The 21,580-nt window shown below is 46.3% G+C and overlaps 1 protein-coding gene across 1 annotated transcript in view; it reads right to left on the bottom strand.

The window, feature by feature from the left end:
• Positions 1-21,580, bottom strand: part of ank3b (ankyrin 3b) — a 236,231-nt gene that overhangs the window by 124,898 nt on the left and 89,753 nt on the right. Inside the window, 3 exon segments of the mRNA XM_065022916.1 lie at positions 3,191-3,289; positions 6,261-6,359; positions 19,557-19,754. Of these exon segments, the coding sequence (XP_064878988.1) occupies positions 3,191-3,289; positions 6,261-6,359; positions 19,557-19,754 (396 nt within the window).

Genomic DNA, 21,580 nt, shown 5'->3' with positions numbered 1-21,580 from the left:
CCACAGACAGAACATATTACAACACAGAGGAGTGTACCCATTCTACACCACAGACAGAACATATTACACCACAGAGGAGGGTACCCATTCTACACCACAGACAGAACATATTACATCACAGAGGAGGGTACCCATTCTACACCACAGAGGGTACCCATTCTACACCACAGACAGAACATATTACACCACAGAGGAGGGTAACCATTCTATACCACAGACAGAACATATTACACCACAGAGGAGGGTACCCATTCTACACCACAGACAGAACATATTACACCACAGAGGAGGGTACCCATTCTACACCACAGACAGACCATATTACAACACAGAGGAGGGTACCCATTCTACACCACAGACAGAACATATTACACCACAGAGGAGGGGACCCATTCTACACCACAGACAGAACATATTACACCACAGAGGAGGGGACCCATTCTACACCACAGACAGAACATATTACACCACAGAGGAGGGTACCCATTCTACACCACAGACAGAACATATTACAACACAGAGGAGGGTACCCATTCTACACCACAGACAGAACATATTACACCACAGAGGAGGGTACCCATTCTACACCACAGACAGAACATATTACACCACAGAGGAGGGTACCCATTCTACACCACAGACAGAACATATTACACCACAGAGGAGGGTACCCATTCTACACCACAGACAGAACATATTACACCACAGAGGAGGGTAGCCATTCTACACCACAGACAGAACATATTACACCACAGAGGAGGGTACCCATTCTACACCACAGACAGAACATATTACACCACAGAGGAGGGTACCCATTCTACACCACAGACAGAACATATTACACCACAGAGGAGGGTACCCATTCTACACCACAGACAGGACATATTACACCACAGAGGAGGGTACCCATTCTACAACACAGACAGAATATATTATTGTCTCAGCCACAGACAGGTTATTGTTCCCTATGTGTTGTCTCAGCCTGTGTTGTGTGTTATTGTTCCCTATGTGTTGTCTCAGCCTGTGCTGTGTGTTATTGTTCCCTATGTGTTGTCTCAGCCTGTGCTACAGGTTATTGTTCCCTATGTGTTGTCTCAGCCTGTGTTGTGTGTTATTGTTCCCTATGTGTTGTCTCAGCCTGTGTTGTGTGTTATTCTTCCCTATGTGTTGTCTCAGCCTGTGTTGTGTGTCATTGTTCCCTATGTGTTGTCTCAGCCTGTGCTGTGTGTTATTGTTCCCATGTGTTGTCTCAGCCTGTGCTACAGGTTATTGTTCCCTATGTGTTGTCTCAGCCTGTGACAGGTTATTGTTCCCTATGTGTTGTCTCAGAGGTGTGTTATTGTACACCACAGACAGTTGTCTCAGCCTGTGCTGTGTGTTACACCACTATGTGTTGTCTCAGCCTGTGCTGTGTGTTATTGTTCCCTATGTGTTGTCTCAGCCTGTGCTGTGTGTTATTGTTCCCTATGTGTTGTCTCAGCCTGTGCTACAGGTTATTGTTCCCTATGTGTTGTCTCAGCCTGTGTTGTGTGTTATTGTTCCCTATGTGTTGTCTCAGCCTGTGCTGTGTGTTATTGTTCCCTATGTGTTGTCTCAGCCTGTGCTACAGGTTATTGTTCCCTATGTGTTGTCTCAGCCTGTGTTGTGTGTTATTGTTCCCTATGTGTTGTCTCAGCCTGTGTTGTGTGTTATTCTTCCCTATGTGTTGTCTCAGCCTGTGTTGTGTGTCATTGTTCCCTATGTGTTGTCTCAGCCTGTGCTGTGTGTTATTGTTCCCTATGTGTTGTCTCAGCCTGTGCTACAGGTTATTGTTCCCTATGTGTTGTCTCAGCCTGTGCTACAGGTTATTGTTCCCTATGTGTTGTCTCAGCCTGTGTTGCGTGTGTTATTGTTCCCTATGTGTTGTCTCAGCCTGTGCTGTGTGTTATTGTTCCCTATGTGTTGTCTCAGCCTGTGCTGTGTGTTATTGTTCCCTATGTGTTGTCTCAGCCTGTGCTGTGTGTTATTGTTCCCTATGTGTTGTCTCAGCCTGTGCTACAGGTTATTGTTCCCTATGTGTTGTCTCAGCCTGTGTTGTGTGTCATTGTTCCCTATGTGTTGTCTCAGCCTGTGCTGTGTGTTATTGTTCCCTATGTGTTGTCTCAGCCTGTGTTGTGTGTCATTGTTCCCTAGTCTGATACTGGTGTGGTAGTGGTCTGATGCTGGTGTGGTAGTGGTCTGATACTGGTGTGGTAGTGGTCTGATACTGGTGTGGTCTGATACTGGTGTGGTAGTGGTCTGATACTGGTCTGGTAGTGGTCTGATACTGGTCTGGTAGTGGTCTGATACTGGTGTGGTAGTGGTCTGATGCTGGTGTGGTAGTGGTCTGATACTGGTGTGGTAGTGGTTTGATACTGGTCTGGAAGTGGTCTGATACTGGTGTGGTAGTGGTCTGATACTGGTGTGGTAGTGGTCTGATACTGGTGTGGTAGTGGTCTGATACTGGTGTGGTAGTGGTCTGATACTGGTGTGGTAGTGGTCTGATACTGGTGTGGTAGTGGTCTGATACTGGTGTGGTAGTGGTCTGATACTGGTGTGGTAGTGGTCTGATACTGGTCTGGTAGTGGTCTGATACTGGTGTGGTAGTGGTCTGATGCTGGTGTGGTAGTGGTCTGATACTGGTGTGGTAGTGGTTTGATACTGGTCTGGAAGTGGTCTGATACTGGTGTGGTAGTGGTCTGATGCTGGTGTGGTAGTGGTCTGATACTGGTGTGGTAGTGGTCTGATACTGGTGTGGTAGTGGTCTGATACTGGTGTGGTAGTGGTCTGATACTGGTGTGGTAGTGGCCCCTACCCCGGCCTCCCCTACCCCGGCCCCCTACCCCGGCCCCCTATCCCGGCCCCCTACCCCGGCCCCCCTATCCCGGCCCCCTACCCCGGCCCCCCTACCCCGGCCTCCCCTACCCCGGCACCCCCTACCCCGGCCCCCCTACCCCGGCCCCCCTACCCCGGCCCCCTACCCCGGCCCCCCTACCCCGGCCCCCCTACCCCGGCCTCCCCTACCCCGGATGACGCTGGGCCAATTGTGTGCCGCCCTATGGGACTCATGTCCGTCATGTGCCTTTGTGCAAGGCATTTAACCCTAACGGATCCTGTAAGTGGCTCTGGATAAGAGCGTCTGCTGTGGTGTAAATGTGTAAGTGATACCTACCTTGGCAGCAGCGTGCGGTGAAGCTCCCTGGTCCAGCAGCAGCAGAGCCACCTTCTGGTTGTCATAGTGAGCAGCTACATGTAGGGGAGTTAGACCACTCTATAGAAACGGCATACACAGCTGCATTAGTTGAAGGTGGAGGCACTTAGCCCAACACAGTGGAAGGATGACAAACTGGGATCTGAAGTGGTTGAAATATAAATCAGTTAGAACAATTCCAATACTGTCTTTGTCCGTTGAATAAAGACATGTTCAGTCTCAGGATGGTAAGTTGGTGGTTGAAGATATCCCTCTAGTGGTGTGGGTGCTATGCTTTGGCAACGTGGGTGGGGTTATATCCTTCCTGTTTGGCCCTGTCCGGGGGTGTCCTCGGATGGGGCCACAGTGTCTCCTGACCCCTCCTGTCTCAGCCTCCAGTATTTATGCTGCAGTAGTTTATGTGTCAGGGGGCTAGAGTCAGTCTGTTATATGTGGAGTACTTCTCCCGTGTTATCCGGTGTCCAGTGTGAATTTAAGTATGCCCTCTCTAATTCTCTCTTTCTTTCTCTCTCTCGGAGGACCTGAGCCCTAGGACCATGCCTCAGGACTACCTGGCATGATGACTCCTTGCTGTCCCCAGTCCACCTGGCCGTGCTGCTGCTGCAGTTTCAACTGTTCTGCCTGCGGCTATGGAACCCTGACCTGTTCACCGGACGTGCTACCTGTCCCAGACCTGCTGTTTTCAACTTTCTAGAGACAGCAGGAGCGGTAGAGATACTCTTAGTGATCGGCTATGAAAAGACAACTGACATTTACTCCTGAGGACTTGTTGCACCCTCGACAACTACTGTGATTATTATTATTTGACCCTGCTGGTCATTTATGAACATTTTAACATCTTGGCCATGTTCTGTTATAATCTCCACCCGGCACAGCCAGAAGAGGACTTGCCACCCCTCATAGCCTGGTTCCTCTCTAGGTTTCGTCCTAGGTTTTGGCCTTTCTAGGGAGTTTTTCCTAGCCACCGTGCTTCTACACCTGCATTGCTTGCTGTTTGGGGTTTTAGGCTGGGTTTCTGTACAGCACTTTGAGATATCAGCTGATGTAAGAAGGGCTTTATAAATACATTTGATTTGATGTTAGATTGATCAGAGTGTTTCAGCATCATAACAGGGGCTTCTCTCTCTAGAGCAGGGGTGTCAAACACATGTTGGGGAAACCAACTCAATCTATTTCTAAATGACTCAAACCAAATCCAACCTGTATACATGATAATGGACCTTCATTCATACAGTTTCTTAGTGGGAGGACCACACAACATATCATCTCGTAGCTCCAAGCCGGAGTCGTAGTGGGAGGACCACACAACATATCATGGCGTAGCTCCAAGCCGGAGTCATAGTGGGAGGACCACACAACATATCATGGCGTAGCTCCAAGCCGGAGTCGTAGTGGGAGGACCACACAACATATCATCGCGTAGCTCCAAGCCGGAGTCGTAGTGGGAGGACCACACAACATATCATCGCGTAGCTCCAAGCCGGAGTCGTAGTGGGAGGACCACACAACATATCATGGCGTAGCTCCAAGCCGGAGTCATAGTGGGAGGACCACACAACATATCATCGCGTAGCTCCAAGCCGGAGTCGTAGTGGGAGGACCACACAACATATCATCGCGTAGCTCCAAGCCGGAGTCGTAGTGGGAGGACCACACAACATATCATGGCGTAGCTCCAAGCCGGAGTCGTAGTGGGAGGACCACACAACATATCATCGCGTAGCTCCAAGCCGGAGTCGTAGTGGGAGGACCACACAACATACCATCACGTAGCTCCAAGCTGGAGTCGTAGTGGGAGGACCACACAACATGTCATCGCGTAGCTCCAAGCTGGAGTCGTAGTGGGAGGACCACACAACATATCATCGTAGTGGGAGGACCACACAACATGTCATCTCGTAGCTCCAAGCCGGAGTCGTAGTGGGAGGACCACACAACATACCATCACGTAGCTCCAAGCTGGAGTCGTAGTGGGAGGACCACACAACATACCATCTCGTAGCTCCAAGCCGGAGTCGTAGTGGGAGGACCACACAACATATCATGGCGTAGCTCCAAGCCGGAGTCGTAGTGGGAGGACCACACAACATACCATCACGTAGCTCCAAGCTGGAGTCGTAGTGGGAGGACCACACAACATACCATCACGTAGCTCCAAGCTGGAGTCGTAGTGGGAGGACCACACAACATATCATCGCGTAGCTCCAAGCTGGAGTCGTAGTGGGAGGACCACACAACATATCATCGTAGTGGGAGGACCACACAACATGTCATCGCGTAGCTCCAAGCTGGAGTCGTAGTGGGAGGACCACACAACATGTCATCGTAGTGGGAGGACCACACAACATGTCATCGCGTAGCTCCAAGCTGGAGTCGTAGTGGGAGGACCACACAACATGTCATCGCGTAGCTCCAAGCTGGAGTCGTAGTGGGAGGACCACACAACATATCATCGTAGTGGGAGGACCACACAACATGTCATCTCGTAGCTCCAAGCCGGAGTCGTAGTGGGAGGACCACACAACATATCATCGCGTAGCTCCAAGCCGGAGTCGTAGTGGGAGGACCACACAACATACCATCACGTAGCTCCAAGCTGGAGTCGTAGTGGGAGGACCACACAACATACCATCTCGTAGCTCCAAGCCGGAGTCGTAGTGGGAGGACCACACAACATATCATGGCGTAGCTCCAAGCCGGAGTCGTAGTGGGAGGACCACACAACATACCATCGCGTGACTCCCAAGCTTCCTTCCATGTGATGGTTAATCAATATTTGCACACAAAAGGCGTTTTCACCGCCATTTCTCAAATAACACATTTTACCGACAAATTAAAAAGGTTGGATGGAAACCTGGTTAGTAGCACTGCAAGAATACTGATGTGTAGTTACATTATAATGAACCAATATGAGAATAACTCATATGACATCAGTGAGAACTATCTGTGCTGTACGTTACTATTACTATCAGTGAGATGCACTACTGACTACCAGACTAGCTCATCCCTGTTTCCATGGTGACTACGGTACCTTCCCAGCTGCATCGGGCGCAGTGTGTCTCTGCAGCAGAAGGTTGGCCACTTCCATCTTCCCATACTTAGCTGCAACATGGAGGGGAGTGAAGCCTTTCTGGAAGAGGGGAGGAGAGGAGAGAGGAGGAAAGGAGAGTAGGAGTTGATGAAAGGAAAGGAGAGGAGAGGAGGAGGTTATGAAAGGAAAGGAGAGGAGAGGAGGAGGTGATGAAAGGAGAGAGGAGACAGGGAGGAGATGATGGAGATGAGAGGAGTACAGAGAGGAGATGACAGAGGAAAGGAGATGAGAGAGGAAATGAGATGAGAGAGGAAATGAGATGAGAGAAGAGAGGAGAGGAGTAGACAGCAATGAGCCACAACAACACTCACAGCATCACATCATAGATTATTACATGTCATTTAGCAGAAGCTCTTATCCAGAGCACCTTACAGTTAGTGCTTTCATCATCAGATAGCTAGGTGGGACAACCACATATCACAGTAGTTAGTATATTCAGATAGCTAGGTGGGACAACCACATATCACAGTAGTTAGTATATTCAGATAGCTAGGTGGACAACCACATATCACAGTAGTTAGTATATTCAGATAGCTAGGTGGACAACCACATATCACAGTAGTTAGTATATTCAGATAGCTAGGTGGGACAACCACATATCACAGTAGTTAGTATATTCAGATAGCTAGGTGGACAACCACATATCACAGTAGTTAGTATATTCAGATAGCTAGGTGGACAACCACATATCACAGTAGTTAGTATATTCAGATAGCTAGGTGGGACAACCACATATCACAGTAGTTAGTATATTCAGATAGCTAGGTGGGACAACCACATATCACAGTAGTTAGTATATTCAGATAGCTAGGTGGGACAACCACATATCACAGTAGTTAGTATATTCAGATAGCTAGGTGGGACAACCACATATCACAGTAGTTAGTATATTCAGATAGCTAGGTGGGACAACCACATATCACAGTAGTTAGTATATTCAGATAGCTAGGTGGGACAACCACATATCACAGTAGTTAGTATATTCAGATAGCTAGGTGGGACAACCACATATCACAGTAGTTAGTATATTCAGATAGCTAGGTGGGACAACCACATATCACAGTAGTTAGTATATTCAGATAGCTAGGTGGGACAACCACATATCACAGTAGTTAGTATATTCAGATAGCTAGGTGGGACAACCACATATCACAGTAGTTAGTATATTCAGATAGCTAGGTGAGACAACCACATATCACAGTAGTTAGTATATTCAGATAGCTAGGTGGGACAACCACATATCACAGTATATTCAGATAGCCAGGTGGACAACCACATATCACAGTAGTTAGTATATTCAGATAGCTAGGTGGGACAACCACATATCACAGTATATTCAGATAGCCAGGTGGACAACCACATATCACAGTAGTTAGTATATTCAGATAGCTAGGTGGGACAACCACATATCACAGTAGTTAGTATATTCAGATAGCTAGGTGGGACAACCACATATCACAGTAGTTAGTATATTCAGATAGCCAGGTGGACAACCACATATCACAGTAGTTAGTATATTCAGATAGCCAGGTGGACAACCACATATCACAGTAGTTAGTATATTCAGATAGCCAGGTGGACAACCACATATCACAGTAGTTAGTATATTCAGATAGCTAGGTGGGACAACCACATATCACAGTAGTTAGTATATTCAGATAGCTAGGTGGGACAACCACATATCACAGTAGTTAGTATATTCAGATAGCTAGGTGGGACAACCACATATCACAGTAGTTAGTATATTCAGATAGCTAGGTGGGACAACCACATATCACAGTAGTTAGTATATTCAGATAGCTAGGTGGGACAACCACATATCACAGTAGTTAGTATATTCAGATAGCCAGGTGGACAACCACATATCACAGTAGTTAGTATATTCAGATAGCCAGGTGGACAACCACATATCACAGTAGTTAGTATATTCAGATAGCCAGGTGGACAACCACATATCACAGTAGTTAGTATATTCAGATAGCTAGGTGGGACAACCACATATCACAGTAGTTAGTATATTCAGATAGCTAGGTGGGACAACCACATATCACAGTAGTTAGTATATTCAGATAGCTAGGTGGGACAACCACATATCACAGTAGTTAGTATATTCAGATAGCTAGGTGGGACAACCACATATCACAGTAGTTAGTATATTCAGATAGCTAGGTGGGACAACCACATATCACAGTAGTTAGTATATTCAGATAGCTAGGTGGGACAACCACATATCACAGTAGTTAGTATATTCAGATAGCTAGGTGGGACAACCACATATCACAGTAGTTAGTATATTCAGATAGCTAGGTGGGACAACCACATATCACAGTAGTTAGTATATTCAGATAGCTAGGTGAGACAACCACATATCACAGTAGTTAGTATATTCAGATAGCTAGGTGGACAACCACATATCACAGTAGTTAGTATATTCAGATAGCTAGGTGTGACAACCACATATCACAGTAGTTAGTATATTCAGATAGCTAGGTGGGACAACCACATATCACAGTAGTTAGTATATTCAGATAGCTAGGTGGACAACCACATATCACAGTAGTTAGTATATTCAGATAGCTAGGTGGGACAACCACATATCACAGTAGTTAGTATATTCAGATAGCTAGGTGGACAACCACATATCACAGTAGTTAGTATATTCAGATAGCTAGGCAGACGCTCTTATCCAGTGGGACAACCACATATCACAGTAGTATATTCAGATAGCTAGGTGGACAACCACATATCACAGTAGTTAGTATATTCAGATAGCTAGGTGAGACAACCACATATCACAGTAGTTAGTATATTCAGATAGCCAGGTGGACAACCACATATCACAGTAGTTAGTATATTCAGATAGCTAGGTGGGACAACCACATATCACAGTAGTTAGTATATTCAGATAGCTAGGTGGACAACCACATATCACAGTAGTTAGTATATTCAGATAGCTAGGTGGGACAACCACATATCACAGTAGTTAGTATATTCAGATAGCTAGGTGGACAACCACATATCACAGTAGTTAGTATATTCAGATACATTTACATTTACATTTAAGTCATTTAGCAGACGCTCTTATCCAGATAGCCAGGTGGACAACCACATATCACAGTAGTTAGTATATTCAGATAGCCAGGTGGACAACCACATATCACAGTAGTTAGTATATTCAGATAGCCAGGTGGACAACCACATATCACAGTAGTTAGTATATTCAGATAGCTAGGTGGACAGTAGTTAGTAATTCAGATAGCTAGGTGGACAACATATCACAGTAGTTAGTATATTCAGATAGCTAGGTGGACAACCACATATCACAGTAGTTAGTATATTCAGATAGCTAGGTGGACAACCACATATCACAGTAGTTAGTATTTTCAGATAGCTAGGTGGACAACCACATATCACAGTAGTTAGTATATTCAGATAGCTAGGTGAGACAACCACATATCACAGTAGTTAGTATATTCAGATAGCTAGGTGGACAACCACATATCACAGTAGTTAGTATATTCAGATAGCTAGGTGGGACAACCACATATCACAGTAGTTAGTATATTCAGATAGCTAGGTGGACAACCACATATCACAGTAGTTAGTATATTCAGATAGCTAGGTGGGACAACCACATATCACAGTAGTTAGTATATTCAGATAGCTAGGTGGACAACCACATATCACAGTAGTTAGTATATTCAGATAGCCAGGTGGACAACCACATATCACAGTAGTTAGTATATTCAGATAGCCAGGTGGACAACCACATATCACAGTAGTTAGTATATTCAGATAGCCAGGTGGACAACCACATATCACAGTAGTTAGTATATTCAGATAGCCAGGTGGACAACCACATATCACAGTAGTTAGTATATTCAGATAGCTAGGTGGGACAACCACATATCACAGTAGTTAGTATATTCAGATAGCTAGGTGGACAACCACATATCACAGTAGTTAGTATTTTCAGATAGCTAGGTGGACAACCACATATCACAGTAGTTAGTATATTCAGATAGCTAGGTGAGACAACCACATATCACAGTAGTTAGTATATTCAGATAGCTAGGTGGACAACCACATATCACAGTAGTTAGTATATTCAGATAGCTAGGTGAGACAACCACATATCACAGTAGTTAGTATATTCAGATAGCTAGGTGGGACAACCACATATCACAGTAGTTAGTATATTCAGATAGCTAGGTGGACAACCACATATCACAGTAGTTAGTATATTCAGATAGCTAGATGGACAACCACATATCACAGTAGTTAGTATATTCAGATAGCTAGGTGGACAACCACATATCACAGTAGTTAGTATATTCAGATAGCTAGGTGGGACAACCACATATCACAGTAGTTAGTATATTCAGATAGCTAGGTGGACAACCACATATCACAGTAGTTAGTATATTCAGATAGCTAGGTGGGACAACCACATATCACAGTATATTCAGATAGCTAGGTGAGACAACCACATATCACAGTAGTTAGTATATTCAGATAGCTAGGTGAGACAACCACATATCACAGTAGTTAGTATATTCAGATAGCTAGGTGGACAACCACATATCACAGTAGTTAGTATATTCAGATAGCTAGGTGGGACAACCACATATCACAGTAGTTAGTATATTCAGATAGCTAGGTGGACAACCACATATCACAGTAGTTAGTATATTCAGATAGCTAGGTGGGACAACCACATATCACAGTAGTTAGTATATTCAGATAGCTAGGTGGACAACCACATATCACAGTAGTTAGTATATTCAGATAGCCAGGTGGACAACCACATATCACAGTAGTTAGTATATTCAGATAGCCAGGTGGACAACCACATATCACAGTAGTTAGTATATTCAGATAGCCAGGTGGACAACCACATATCACAGTAGTTAGTATATTCAGATAGCCAGGTGGACAACCACATATCACAGTAGTTAGTATATTCAGATAGCTAGGTGGGACAACCACATATCACAGTAGTTAGTATATTCAGATAGCTAGGTGGACAACCACATATCACAGTAGTTAGTATTTTCAGATAGCTAGGTGGACAACCACATATCACAGTAGTTAGTATATTCAGATAGCTAGGTGAGACAACCACATATCACAGTAGTTAGTATATTCAGATAGCTAGGTGGACAACCACATATCACAGTAGTTAGTATATTCAGATAGCTAGGTGAGACAACCACATATCACAGTAGTTAGTATATTCAGATAGCTAGGTGAGACAACCACATATCACAGTAGTTAGTATATTCAGATAGCTAGGTGGGACAACCACATATCACAGTAGTTAGTATATTCAGATAGCTAGGTGAGACAACCACATATCACAGTAGTTAGTATATTCAGATAGCTAGATGGGACATCCACATATCACAGTCGTTAGCGTATTCATTTTCAGATAGCTAGGTGGGAGGGGGGGCTGAGTGGGAGAGAAGAGCTTGGACTGGGCTGACTGGGCTGAGTGGGAGAGAAGAGCTTGGACTGGGCTGAGTGGGAGAGAAGAGCTTGGACTGGGCTGAGTGGGAGAGAAGAGCTTGGACTGGGCTGAGCGGGAGAGAAGAGCTTGGACTGGGCTGACTGGGAGAGAAGAGCTTGGACTGGGCTGACTGGGAGAGAAGAGCTTGGACTGGGCTGAGTGGGAGAGAAGAGCTTGGACTGGGCTGAGCGGGAGAGAAGAGCTTGGACTGGGCTGAGCGGGAGAGAAGAGCTTGGACTGGGCTGAGCGGGAGAGAAGAGCTTGGACTGGGCTGAGTGGGAGAGAAGAGCTTGGACTGGGTTGAGCGGGAGAGAAGAGCTTGGACTGGGCTGAGTGGGAGAGAAGAGCTTGGACTGGGCTGAGCGGGAGAGAAGAGCTTGGACTCGGCTGAGCGGGAGAGAAGAGCTTGGACTGGGCTGAGCGAAGGAGAGAAGAGCTTGGACTGGGCTGACTGGGAGAGAAGAGCTTGGACTGGGCTGAGTGGGAGCTGCCCTCCCGTAGGGGTGGGATGGCACAAGTGGAGAGCCCAGCCAACAGTGAGTTGCAGTAGTCCAGACGGGAGAGGAAAAATCCCTCGATTAGGACCTGTGCCGCTTCCTTTGTGAGGGAAGGTCGTACTCTACAGATGTTGTAGAATATGAACCTGCAGGAGGGCGACACTGTGGAGTCAACCGGGATGGAGAGGAAGAGCAGTTCCGTATTGTCGAGGCTGAGGTGGAGGACCGACATCCAAGCTGAGATATCTGAGATGCGTGTCGCCACCTGGGTGTAAGAAGGGGGGAAGGAGAAATGTAGTTGTGTCATCTGCATAGCAATGATAGGAGAGACCATGTGAGGATCTGACGGAGCTGAGTGACTTGGTGTATGGAGAGAAGAGGAGAGGGCCTAGAACCGAGCCCTGGGGGACACCAGTAGAGAGAGTATGTGGTGCGGACACAGATCCTCTCCACATCACCTGGCCTGCCAGGTAGGATGCAATCCAGTAGTGTGGAGAACCTGAGACGCCCAGCCCTGAGAGGGTGGAGCCTGATATGCCCAGGCCTGAGAGAGTGGAGAGGAGGATCTGATAGAGCCTGAGACACCCAGCCCTGAGAGGGTGGAGAGGAGGATCTGATAGAGCCTGAGACGCCCAGCCCTGAGAGGGTGGAGAGGAGGATCTGATAGAGCCTGAGACACCCAGCCCTGAGAGGGTGGAGAGGAGGATCTGATAGAGCCTGAGACACCCAGCCCTGAGAGGGTGGAGAGGAGGATCTGATAGAGCCTGAGACACCCAGGCCTGAGAGGGTGGAGAGGAGGATCTGATAGAGCCTGAGACACCCAGCCCTGAGAGGTTGGAGAGGAGGATTTGATAGAGCCTGAGACACCCAGCCCTGAGAGGGTGGAGAGGAGGATCTGATAGAGCCTGAGACGCCCAGCCCTGAGAGGTTGGAGAGGAGGATTTGATAGAGCCTGAGACACCCAGCCCTCAGAGACTGGAGACGAGGATCTGATAGAGCCTGAGACACCCAGCCCTTAGAGACTGGAGAGGAGGATCTGATCGAGCCTGAGACACCCAGCCCTCAAAGGGTGGAGAGGAGGATCTGATAGAGCCTGAGACACCCAGCCCTGAGAGGGTGGAGAGGAGGATCTGATAGAGTCTGAGACACCCAGCCCTGAGAGGGTGGAGAGGAGGATCTGATAGAGTCTGAGACACCCAGCCCTGAGAGGGTGGAGAGGAGGATCTGATAGAGCCTGAGACGCCCAGCCCTGAGAGGAGGATCTGATAGAGCCTGAGACTCCCAGTCCTGAGAGGGTGGAGAGGAGGATCTGATAGAGTCTGAGACACCCAGCCCTCAGAGGCTGGAGAGGAGGATCTGATAGAGCCTGAGACACCCAGCCCTGAGAGGGTGGAGAGGAGGATCTGATAGAGTCTGAGACACCCAGCCCTGAGAGGGTGGAGAGGAGGATCTGATAGAGCCTGAGACACCCAGCCCTGAGAGGAGGATCTGATAGAGCCTGAGACACCCAGTCCTGAGAGGGTGGAGAGGAGGATCTGATAGAGTCTGAGACACCCAGCCCTCAGAGGGTGGAGAGGAGGATCTGATAGAGCCTGAGACGCCCAGACCTGAGAGGTTGGAGAGGAGGATTTGATAGAGCCTGAGACACCCAGCCCTGAGAGGGTGGAGAGGAGGATCTGATAGAGCCTGAGACACCCAGCCCTGAGAGGGTGGAGAGGAGGATCTGATAGAGCCTGAGACACCCAGCCCTAAGAGGGTGGAGAGGAGGATCTGATAGAGTCTGAGACTCCCAGTCCTGAGAGGGTGGAGAGGAGGATCTGATAGAGTCTGAGACACCCAGCCCTCAAAGGGTGTAGAGGAGGATCTGATGGTTCACAGTGTCAAAGGCAGCGGATCCGGGAGGATGAGAACAGAGGAGAGAGAGTCAGTTGGTTGAGTGACCCGTCTTGAAGCCTGACTGGTTAGGGTCCAGAAGATCCTCTGTGACACAGAGGAGAGCAGAATCGTGTTGAGTGACCTGTCTTGAGGCTTGACTGGTTAGGGTCCAGAAGATCGTTCTGAGAGAGTCGGTCAGAGACAGAAGTGTTTTAGAAAGAAAAGAAAGAAGGGATAAAGGTCTGTAGTTTTAGACGTCAGATGAGTCGAGTTTTGATTTCTTGAGGAGGGGAGTGACTCTGGCCATTTTGAAGTCATAGGGTGCGCAGCCAGTGGTCAGGGATGAGGGAAGTGAGGAATGGGAGAAGGTCTCCAGAGATTGTCTTGGAGAAGAGAGAAGGGGATGGGGTCGAGCGGCCAGACCTCACTAGTCGCAGGCTGTCATCTGGAGCGAGAGGGGAGAAAGAGGTCAAGGCGTAGGGTAGTTCTGTGTGAGTGAGACCAGTGGACTCAATAGGCTGAGTGGAGGAGGAGAGTACAGATTCCTCTGTTGTAAGTCGCTCTGGATAAGAGCGTCTGCTAAATGACTTAAATGTAAATGTAAATGTTGTGAAGCAAGGCAGTGAAACATCAACTGGTTACACCACTAACTTCAACCCTAACTGTTGATACCACTCTCTCTAACCCCAGACCAACCATTCTCGGGCCGACTCTTTTCTCTGTATATATCAATGATGTTGCTCTTGCTGCGGGCGATTCCCTGATCCACCTCTACGCAGACGACACCATTCTATATACTTTCGGCCCGTCATTGGACACTGTGCTATCTAACCTCCAAACGAGCTTCAATGCCATACAACACTCCTTCCGTGGCCTCCAACTGCTCTTAAACGCGAGTAAAACCAAATGCATGCTTTTCAACCGATCGCTGCCTGCACCCGCATGCCCGACTAGCATCACCACCCTGGATGGTTCCGACCTTGAATATGTGGACATCTATAAGTACCTAGGTGTCTGGCTAGACTGCAAACTCTCCTTCCAGACTCATATCAAACATCTCCAATCGACAATCAAATCAAGAGTCGGCTTTCTATTCCGCAACAAAGCCTCCTTCACTCACGCCGCCAAGCTTACCCTAGTAAAACTGACTATCCTACCGATCCTCGACTTCGGCGATGTCATCTACTAAATGGCTTCCAACACTCTACTCAGCAAACTGGATGCAGTCTATCACAGTGCCATCCGTTTTGTCACTAAAGCACCTTATACCACCCACCAGTGCGACTTGTATGCTCTAGTCGGCTGGCCCTCGCTACATATTCGTCGCCAGACCCACTGGCTCCAGGTCATCTACAAGTCCATGCTAGGTAAAGCTCCGCCTTATCTCAGTTCACTGGTCACGATGGCAACACCCATCCGTAGCACGCGCTCCAGCAGGTGTATCTCACTGATCATCCCTAAAGCCAACACCTCATTTGGCCGCCTTTCGTTCCAGTTCTCTGCTGCCTGTGACTGGAACGAACTGCAAAAATCGCTGAAGTTGGAGACTTTTATCTCCCTCACCAACTTCAAACATCAGCTATCTACTTCCGGGTTGGAGCGAGCAGTCGCATCCGCACTTCGGTCCGCAGGTAGTATAACTTTTCATTACATTTCATTATAGTACAACGGTTTGATTTGTTTAATCTTAGCAATTTCTTCTTAGCTAGCTACATAGCCGTCTTTGTATCAAAGATAATTGCGTAATTATCGTATTTCGTCGTCCTAACGTAGTCTACACTGCTATCTGCCCAGCAGCTAGCCAGCTAGCTAACGTCCACCGTCTACTGAATAACAGCACTGTAGAAACTATTACCCTCAACTGAACGACTTGATTAGTGTAGTGTTAGCTAGCTACATAGTTGTCTTTGCTGTCTTCGTATCCAAGATAATTGTGTAGTTTAGAGTGTGTAGTTTTAGAGTGATTATCTTAATTTACCGAGGTTAGCTAGCCAGCTATTTGTCGTCCTTCATTTAACATTTACATTTAAGTCATTTAGCAGACGCTCTTATCCAGTCCTTAACCTCTTCCTCCTACCCTCTACTTTTTTGAACATTCTGTTAAAAATCGCGCAACATTTCAGCGCCCTGCTACTCATGCCAGGAATATAGTATATGCATGTGCTTAGTCTGTGTGGATAGAAAACACAGAAAACACACACGTTTATAAAACTGGTTAAATCACTGCTGTGGCTTTACCAGAACGGCATTTACATCGAAAAGCACAGGAAAAACTGATCACTGAAAATGGGAAAATATATCCATGCGCTACTTGAACCCATTGATAAAGGTGAACAGGGAACTATAGTTATAACTCTAATCCTCCTCCAGGGAACTATAGTTATAACTCTAACCCTCCTCCAGGGAACTACAGTTATAACTCTAACCCTCCTCCAGGGAACTATAGTTATAACTCTAACCCTCCTCCAGGGAACTATAGTTATAACTCTAACCCTCCTCCAGTGGAACTGTTATAACTCTAACCCTCCTCCAGGGAACTATAGTTATAACTCTAACCCTCCTCCAGTGGAACTGTTATAACTCTAACCCTCCTCCAGGGAACTATAGTTATAACTCTAACCCTCCTCCAGGGAACTATAGTTATAACTCTAACCCTCCTCCAGGGAACTATAGTTATAACTCTAACCCTCCTCCAGGGAACTATAGTTATAACTCTAACCCTCCTCCAGTGGAACTATAGTTATAACTCTAACCCTCCTCCAGGGAACTATAGTTATAACTCTAACCCTCCTCCAGGGAACTATAGTTATAACTCTAACCCTCCTCCAGTGGAACTATAGTTATAACTCTAACCCTCCTCCAGTGGAACTATAGTTATAACTCTAACCCTCCTCCAGTAGAACTATAGTTATAACTCTAACCCTCCTCCAGTGGAACTATAGTTATAACTCTAACCCTCCAGTGGAACTATAGTTATAACTCTAACCCTCCTCCAGTGGAACTATAGTTATAACTCTAACCCTCCTCCAGGGAACTATAGTTATAACTCTAACCCTCCTCCAGGGAACTATAGTTATAACTCTAACCCTCCTCCAGTGGAACTAGTTATAACTCTAACCCTCCTCCAGTGGAACTATAGTTATAACTCTAACCCTCCTCCAGGGAACTATAGTCATAACTCTAACCCTCCTCCAGTGGAACTATAGTTATAACTCTAACCCTCCTCCAGGGAACTATAGTTATAACTCTAACCCTCCTCCAGGGAACTATAGTTATAACTCTAACCCTCCTCCAGTGGAACTATAGTTAAAACTCTAACCATCCTCCAGTGGAACTATAGTTATAACTCTAACCCTCCTCCAGGGAACTATAGTTATAACTCTAACCCTCCTCCAGGGAACTATAGTTAAAACTCTAACCCTCCTCCAGTGGAACTATAGTTATAACTCTAACCCTCCTCCAGGGAACTATAGTTATAACTCTAACCCTCCTCCAGGGAACTATAGTTATAACTCTAACCCTCCAGGGAACTATAGTTATAACTCTAACCCTCCTCCAGGGAACTATAGTTATAACTCTAACCCTCCTTCAGTGGAACTATAGTTATAACTCTAACCCTCCTCCAGTGGAACTATAGTTATAACTCTAACCCTCCTCCAGGGAACTATAGTTATAACTCTAACCCTCCTCCAGTAGAACTATAGTTATAACTCTAACCCTCCTCCAGTGGAACTATAGTTATAACTCTAACCCTCCTCCAGTGGAACTATAGTTATAACTCTAACCCTCCTCCAGTGGAACTATAGTTATAACTCTAACCCTCCTCCAGTGGAACTATAGTTATAACTCTAACCCTCCTCCAGGGAACTATAGTTATAACTCTAACCCTCCTCCAGGGAACTATAGTTATAACTCTAACCCTCCTCCAGTGGAACTAGTTATAACTCTAACCCTCCTCCAGTGGAACTATAGTTATAACTCTAACCCTCCTCCAGGGAACTATAGTCATAACTCTAACCCTCCTCCAGTGGAACTATAGTTATAACTCTAACCCTCCTCCAGGGAACTATAGTTATAACTCTAACCCTCCTCCAGGGAACTATAGTTATAACTCTAACCCTCCTCCAGTGGAACTATAGTTAAAACTCTAACCCTCCTCCAGTGGAACTATAGTTATAACTCTAACCCTCCTCCAGGGAACTATAGTTATAACTCTAACCCTCCTCCAGGGAACTATAGTTAAAACTCTAACCCTCCTCCAGTGGAACTATAGTTATAACTCTAACCCTCCTCCAGGGAACTATAGTTATAACTCTAACCCTCCTCCAGTGGAACTATAGTTATAACTCTAACCCTCCTCCAGTGGAACTATAGTTATAACTCTAACCCTCCTCCAGTGGAACTAGTTATAACTCTAACCCTCCTCCAGGGAACTATAGTTATAACTCTAACCCTCCTTCAGTGGAACTATAGTTATAACTCTAACCCTCCTCCAGGGAACTATAGTTATAACTCTAACCCTCCTTCAGTGGAACTATAGTTATAACTCTAACCCTCCTTCAGTGGAACTATAGTTATAACTCTAACCCTCCTCCAGGGAACTATAGTTATAACTCTAACCCTCCTCCAGGGAACTATAGCTATAACTCTAACCCTCCTCCAGTGAACTATAGTTATAACTCTAACCCTCCTCCAGTGGAACTATAGTTATAACTCTAACCCTCCAGTGGAACTATAGTTATAACTCTAACCCTCCTCCAGGGAACTATAGTTATAACTCTAACCCTCCAGTGGAACTATAGTTATAACTCTAACCCCCCTCCAGGGAACTATAGTTATAACTCTAACCCTCCTCCAGGGAACTATAGTTATAACTCTAACCCTCCTCCAGTGGAACTATAGTTATAACTCTAACCCTCCTCCAGTAGAACTATAGTTATAACTCTAACCCTCCTTCAGTGGAACTATAGTTATAACTCTAACCCTCCTCCAGTGGAACTATAGTTATAACTCTAACCCTCCTCCAGGGAACTATAGTTATAACTCTAACCCTCCAGTGAAACTATAGTTATAACTCTAACCCTCCTCCAGGGAACTATAGTTATAACTCTAACCCTCCTCCAGTGGAACTAGTTATAACTCTGTGTGTAGGGTGTAGTGTGTAGGGTGTAGTGTGTAGAGTGAAGTGTGTTGGGTGTAGTGCGTACCTTGGTAGTGATGTCTGGAGAAGCCCCCTGGTCAAGGAGGACTGAGGAGACGTCTCTGTGTCCCTCTCTAATAGGGTTAGTAGTGTGTAGGGTTAGTAGTGTGTAGGGTGAAGTGTGTAGAGTGAAGTGTGTTGGGTGTAGTGTGTACCTTGGTAGTGATGTCTGGAGAAGCCCCCTGGTCAAGGAGGACTGAGGAGACGTCTCTGTGTCCCTCTTTGGCAGCCAGGTGTAGGGGGGTGTAGCCAGAGCTGGTAGTGGCGTCAGGACTCGCCCCGTTCTGCAGCAGATACAGCACGATGTCAGGCTTCCCCAGACGACTGGAGATGTGGAGCGGGGTCTGGTTGTCCTGGAGACAGGGACAGAGGGTTAGAGGACAGACAGGAGACAAACATGAGCAAAGACACTTCAACAGACCACCAAAAAACATTTTTCTTAAGATCAACTGTGACAACAAGTCACAGTATATATAGTAATCCAACTGTAAATACTCCACATGGCTACGAATACCTCATTTAAATATAATAACTCCACCAATAACAATACCTTATGTTAATATAATAACTCCACCAATAACAATACCTTATGTTAATATAATAACTCCACCAATAACAATACCTTATGTTAATATAATAACTCCACCAATAACAATACCTTATGTTAATATAATAACTCCACCAATAACAATACCTTATGTTAATATAATAACTCCACCAATAACAATACCTTATGTTAATATAATAACTCCACCAATAACAATACCTTATTTTAATATAATAACTCCACTAATAACAATACCTTATTTTAATGTAATTTTTAAATATTTTTTTAAACTTGTTTTATTTCACCTTAATTTAACCAGGTAGGGCAAACGGCGTGAGGACAATAAATAGGCCATAGAACTACTAAAATTACTAGCTACACCAGTCGGGATTCTCTCCAGTCGGTATGGGGGATTCTCTCCAGTCAGTATGGGAGAATCTCTCCAGTCAGTATGGGAGAATCTCTCCAGTCAGTATGGGAGAATCTCTCCAGTCAGTATGGGGGATTCTCTCCAGTCAGTAGATTCTCTCCAGTCAGTAGATTCTCTCCAGTCAGTATGGGGGATTCTCTCCAGTCAGTATGGGAGATTCTCTCCAGTCAGTATGGGGGATTCTCTCCAGTCAGTATGGGGGATTCTCTCCAGTCAGTATGGGAGATTCTCTCCAGTCAGTATGGGGGATTCTCTCCAGTCAGTATGGGAGATTCTCTCCAGTCAGTATGGGAGATTCTCTCCAGTCAGTATGGGGGATTCTCTCCAGTCAGTATGGGGGATTCTCTCCAGTCAGTATGGGAGATTCTCTCCAGTCAGTATGGGAGATTCTCTCCAGTCAGTATGGGGGATTCTCTCCAGTCAGTATGGGGGATTCTCTCCAGTCAGTATGGGGGATTCTCTCCAGTCAGTATGGGGGATTCTCTCCAGTCAGTATGGGGGATTCTCTCCAGTCAGTATGGGGGATTCTCTCCAGTCAGTATGGGGGATTCTCTCCAGTCAGTATGGGGGATTCTCTCCAGTCAGTAGATTCTCTCCAGTCAGTAGATTCTCTCCAGTCAGTATAGGGGATTCTCTCCAGTCAGTATGGGGGATTCTCTCCAGTCAGTATGGGAGATTCTCTCCAGTCAGTATGGGAGATTCTCTCCAGTCAGTATGGGGGATTCTCTCCAGTCAGTATGGGAGATTCTCTCCAGTCAGTATGGGGGATTCTCTCCAGTCAGTAGATTCTCTCCAGTCAGTATGGGGGATTCTCTCCAGTCAGTAGATTCTCTCCAGTCAGTATGGGGGGATTCTCTCCAGTCAGTATGGGGGATTCTCTCCAGTCAGTAGATTCTCTCCAGTCAGTATGGGGGATTCTCTCCAGTCAGTATGGGGGGATTCTCTCCAGTCAGTATGGGGGATTCTCTCCAGTCAGTAGATTCTCTCCAGTCAGTATGGGGGATTCTCTCCAGTCAGTATGGGGGATTCTCTCCAGTCAGTATGGGGGGATTCTCTCCAGTCAGTATGGGGGATTCTCTCCAGTCAGTAGATTCTCTCCAGTCAGTATGGGGGATTCTCTCCAGTCAGTATGAGAGATTCTCTCCAGTCAGTATGGGGGATTCTCTCCAGTCAGTATGGGGGATTCTCTCCAGTCAGTATGG

This window comes from Oncorhynchus nerka, linkage group LG10 (genome assembly GCF_034236695.1).
Source record: "Oncorhynchus nerka isolate Pitt River linkage group LG10, Oner_Uvic_2.0, whole genome shotgun sequence".
Taxonomy (NCBI): domain Eukaryota; kingdom Metazoa; phylum Chordata; class Actinopteri; order Salmoniformes; family Salmonidae; genus Oncorhynchus; species Oncorhynchus nerka.
Note: the sequence above shows the minus strand (reverse complement) of the source record. Positions and strands in the feature narration are given on the sequence as shown.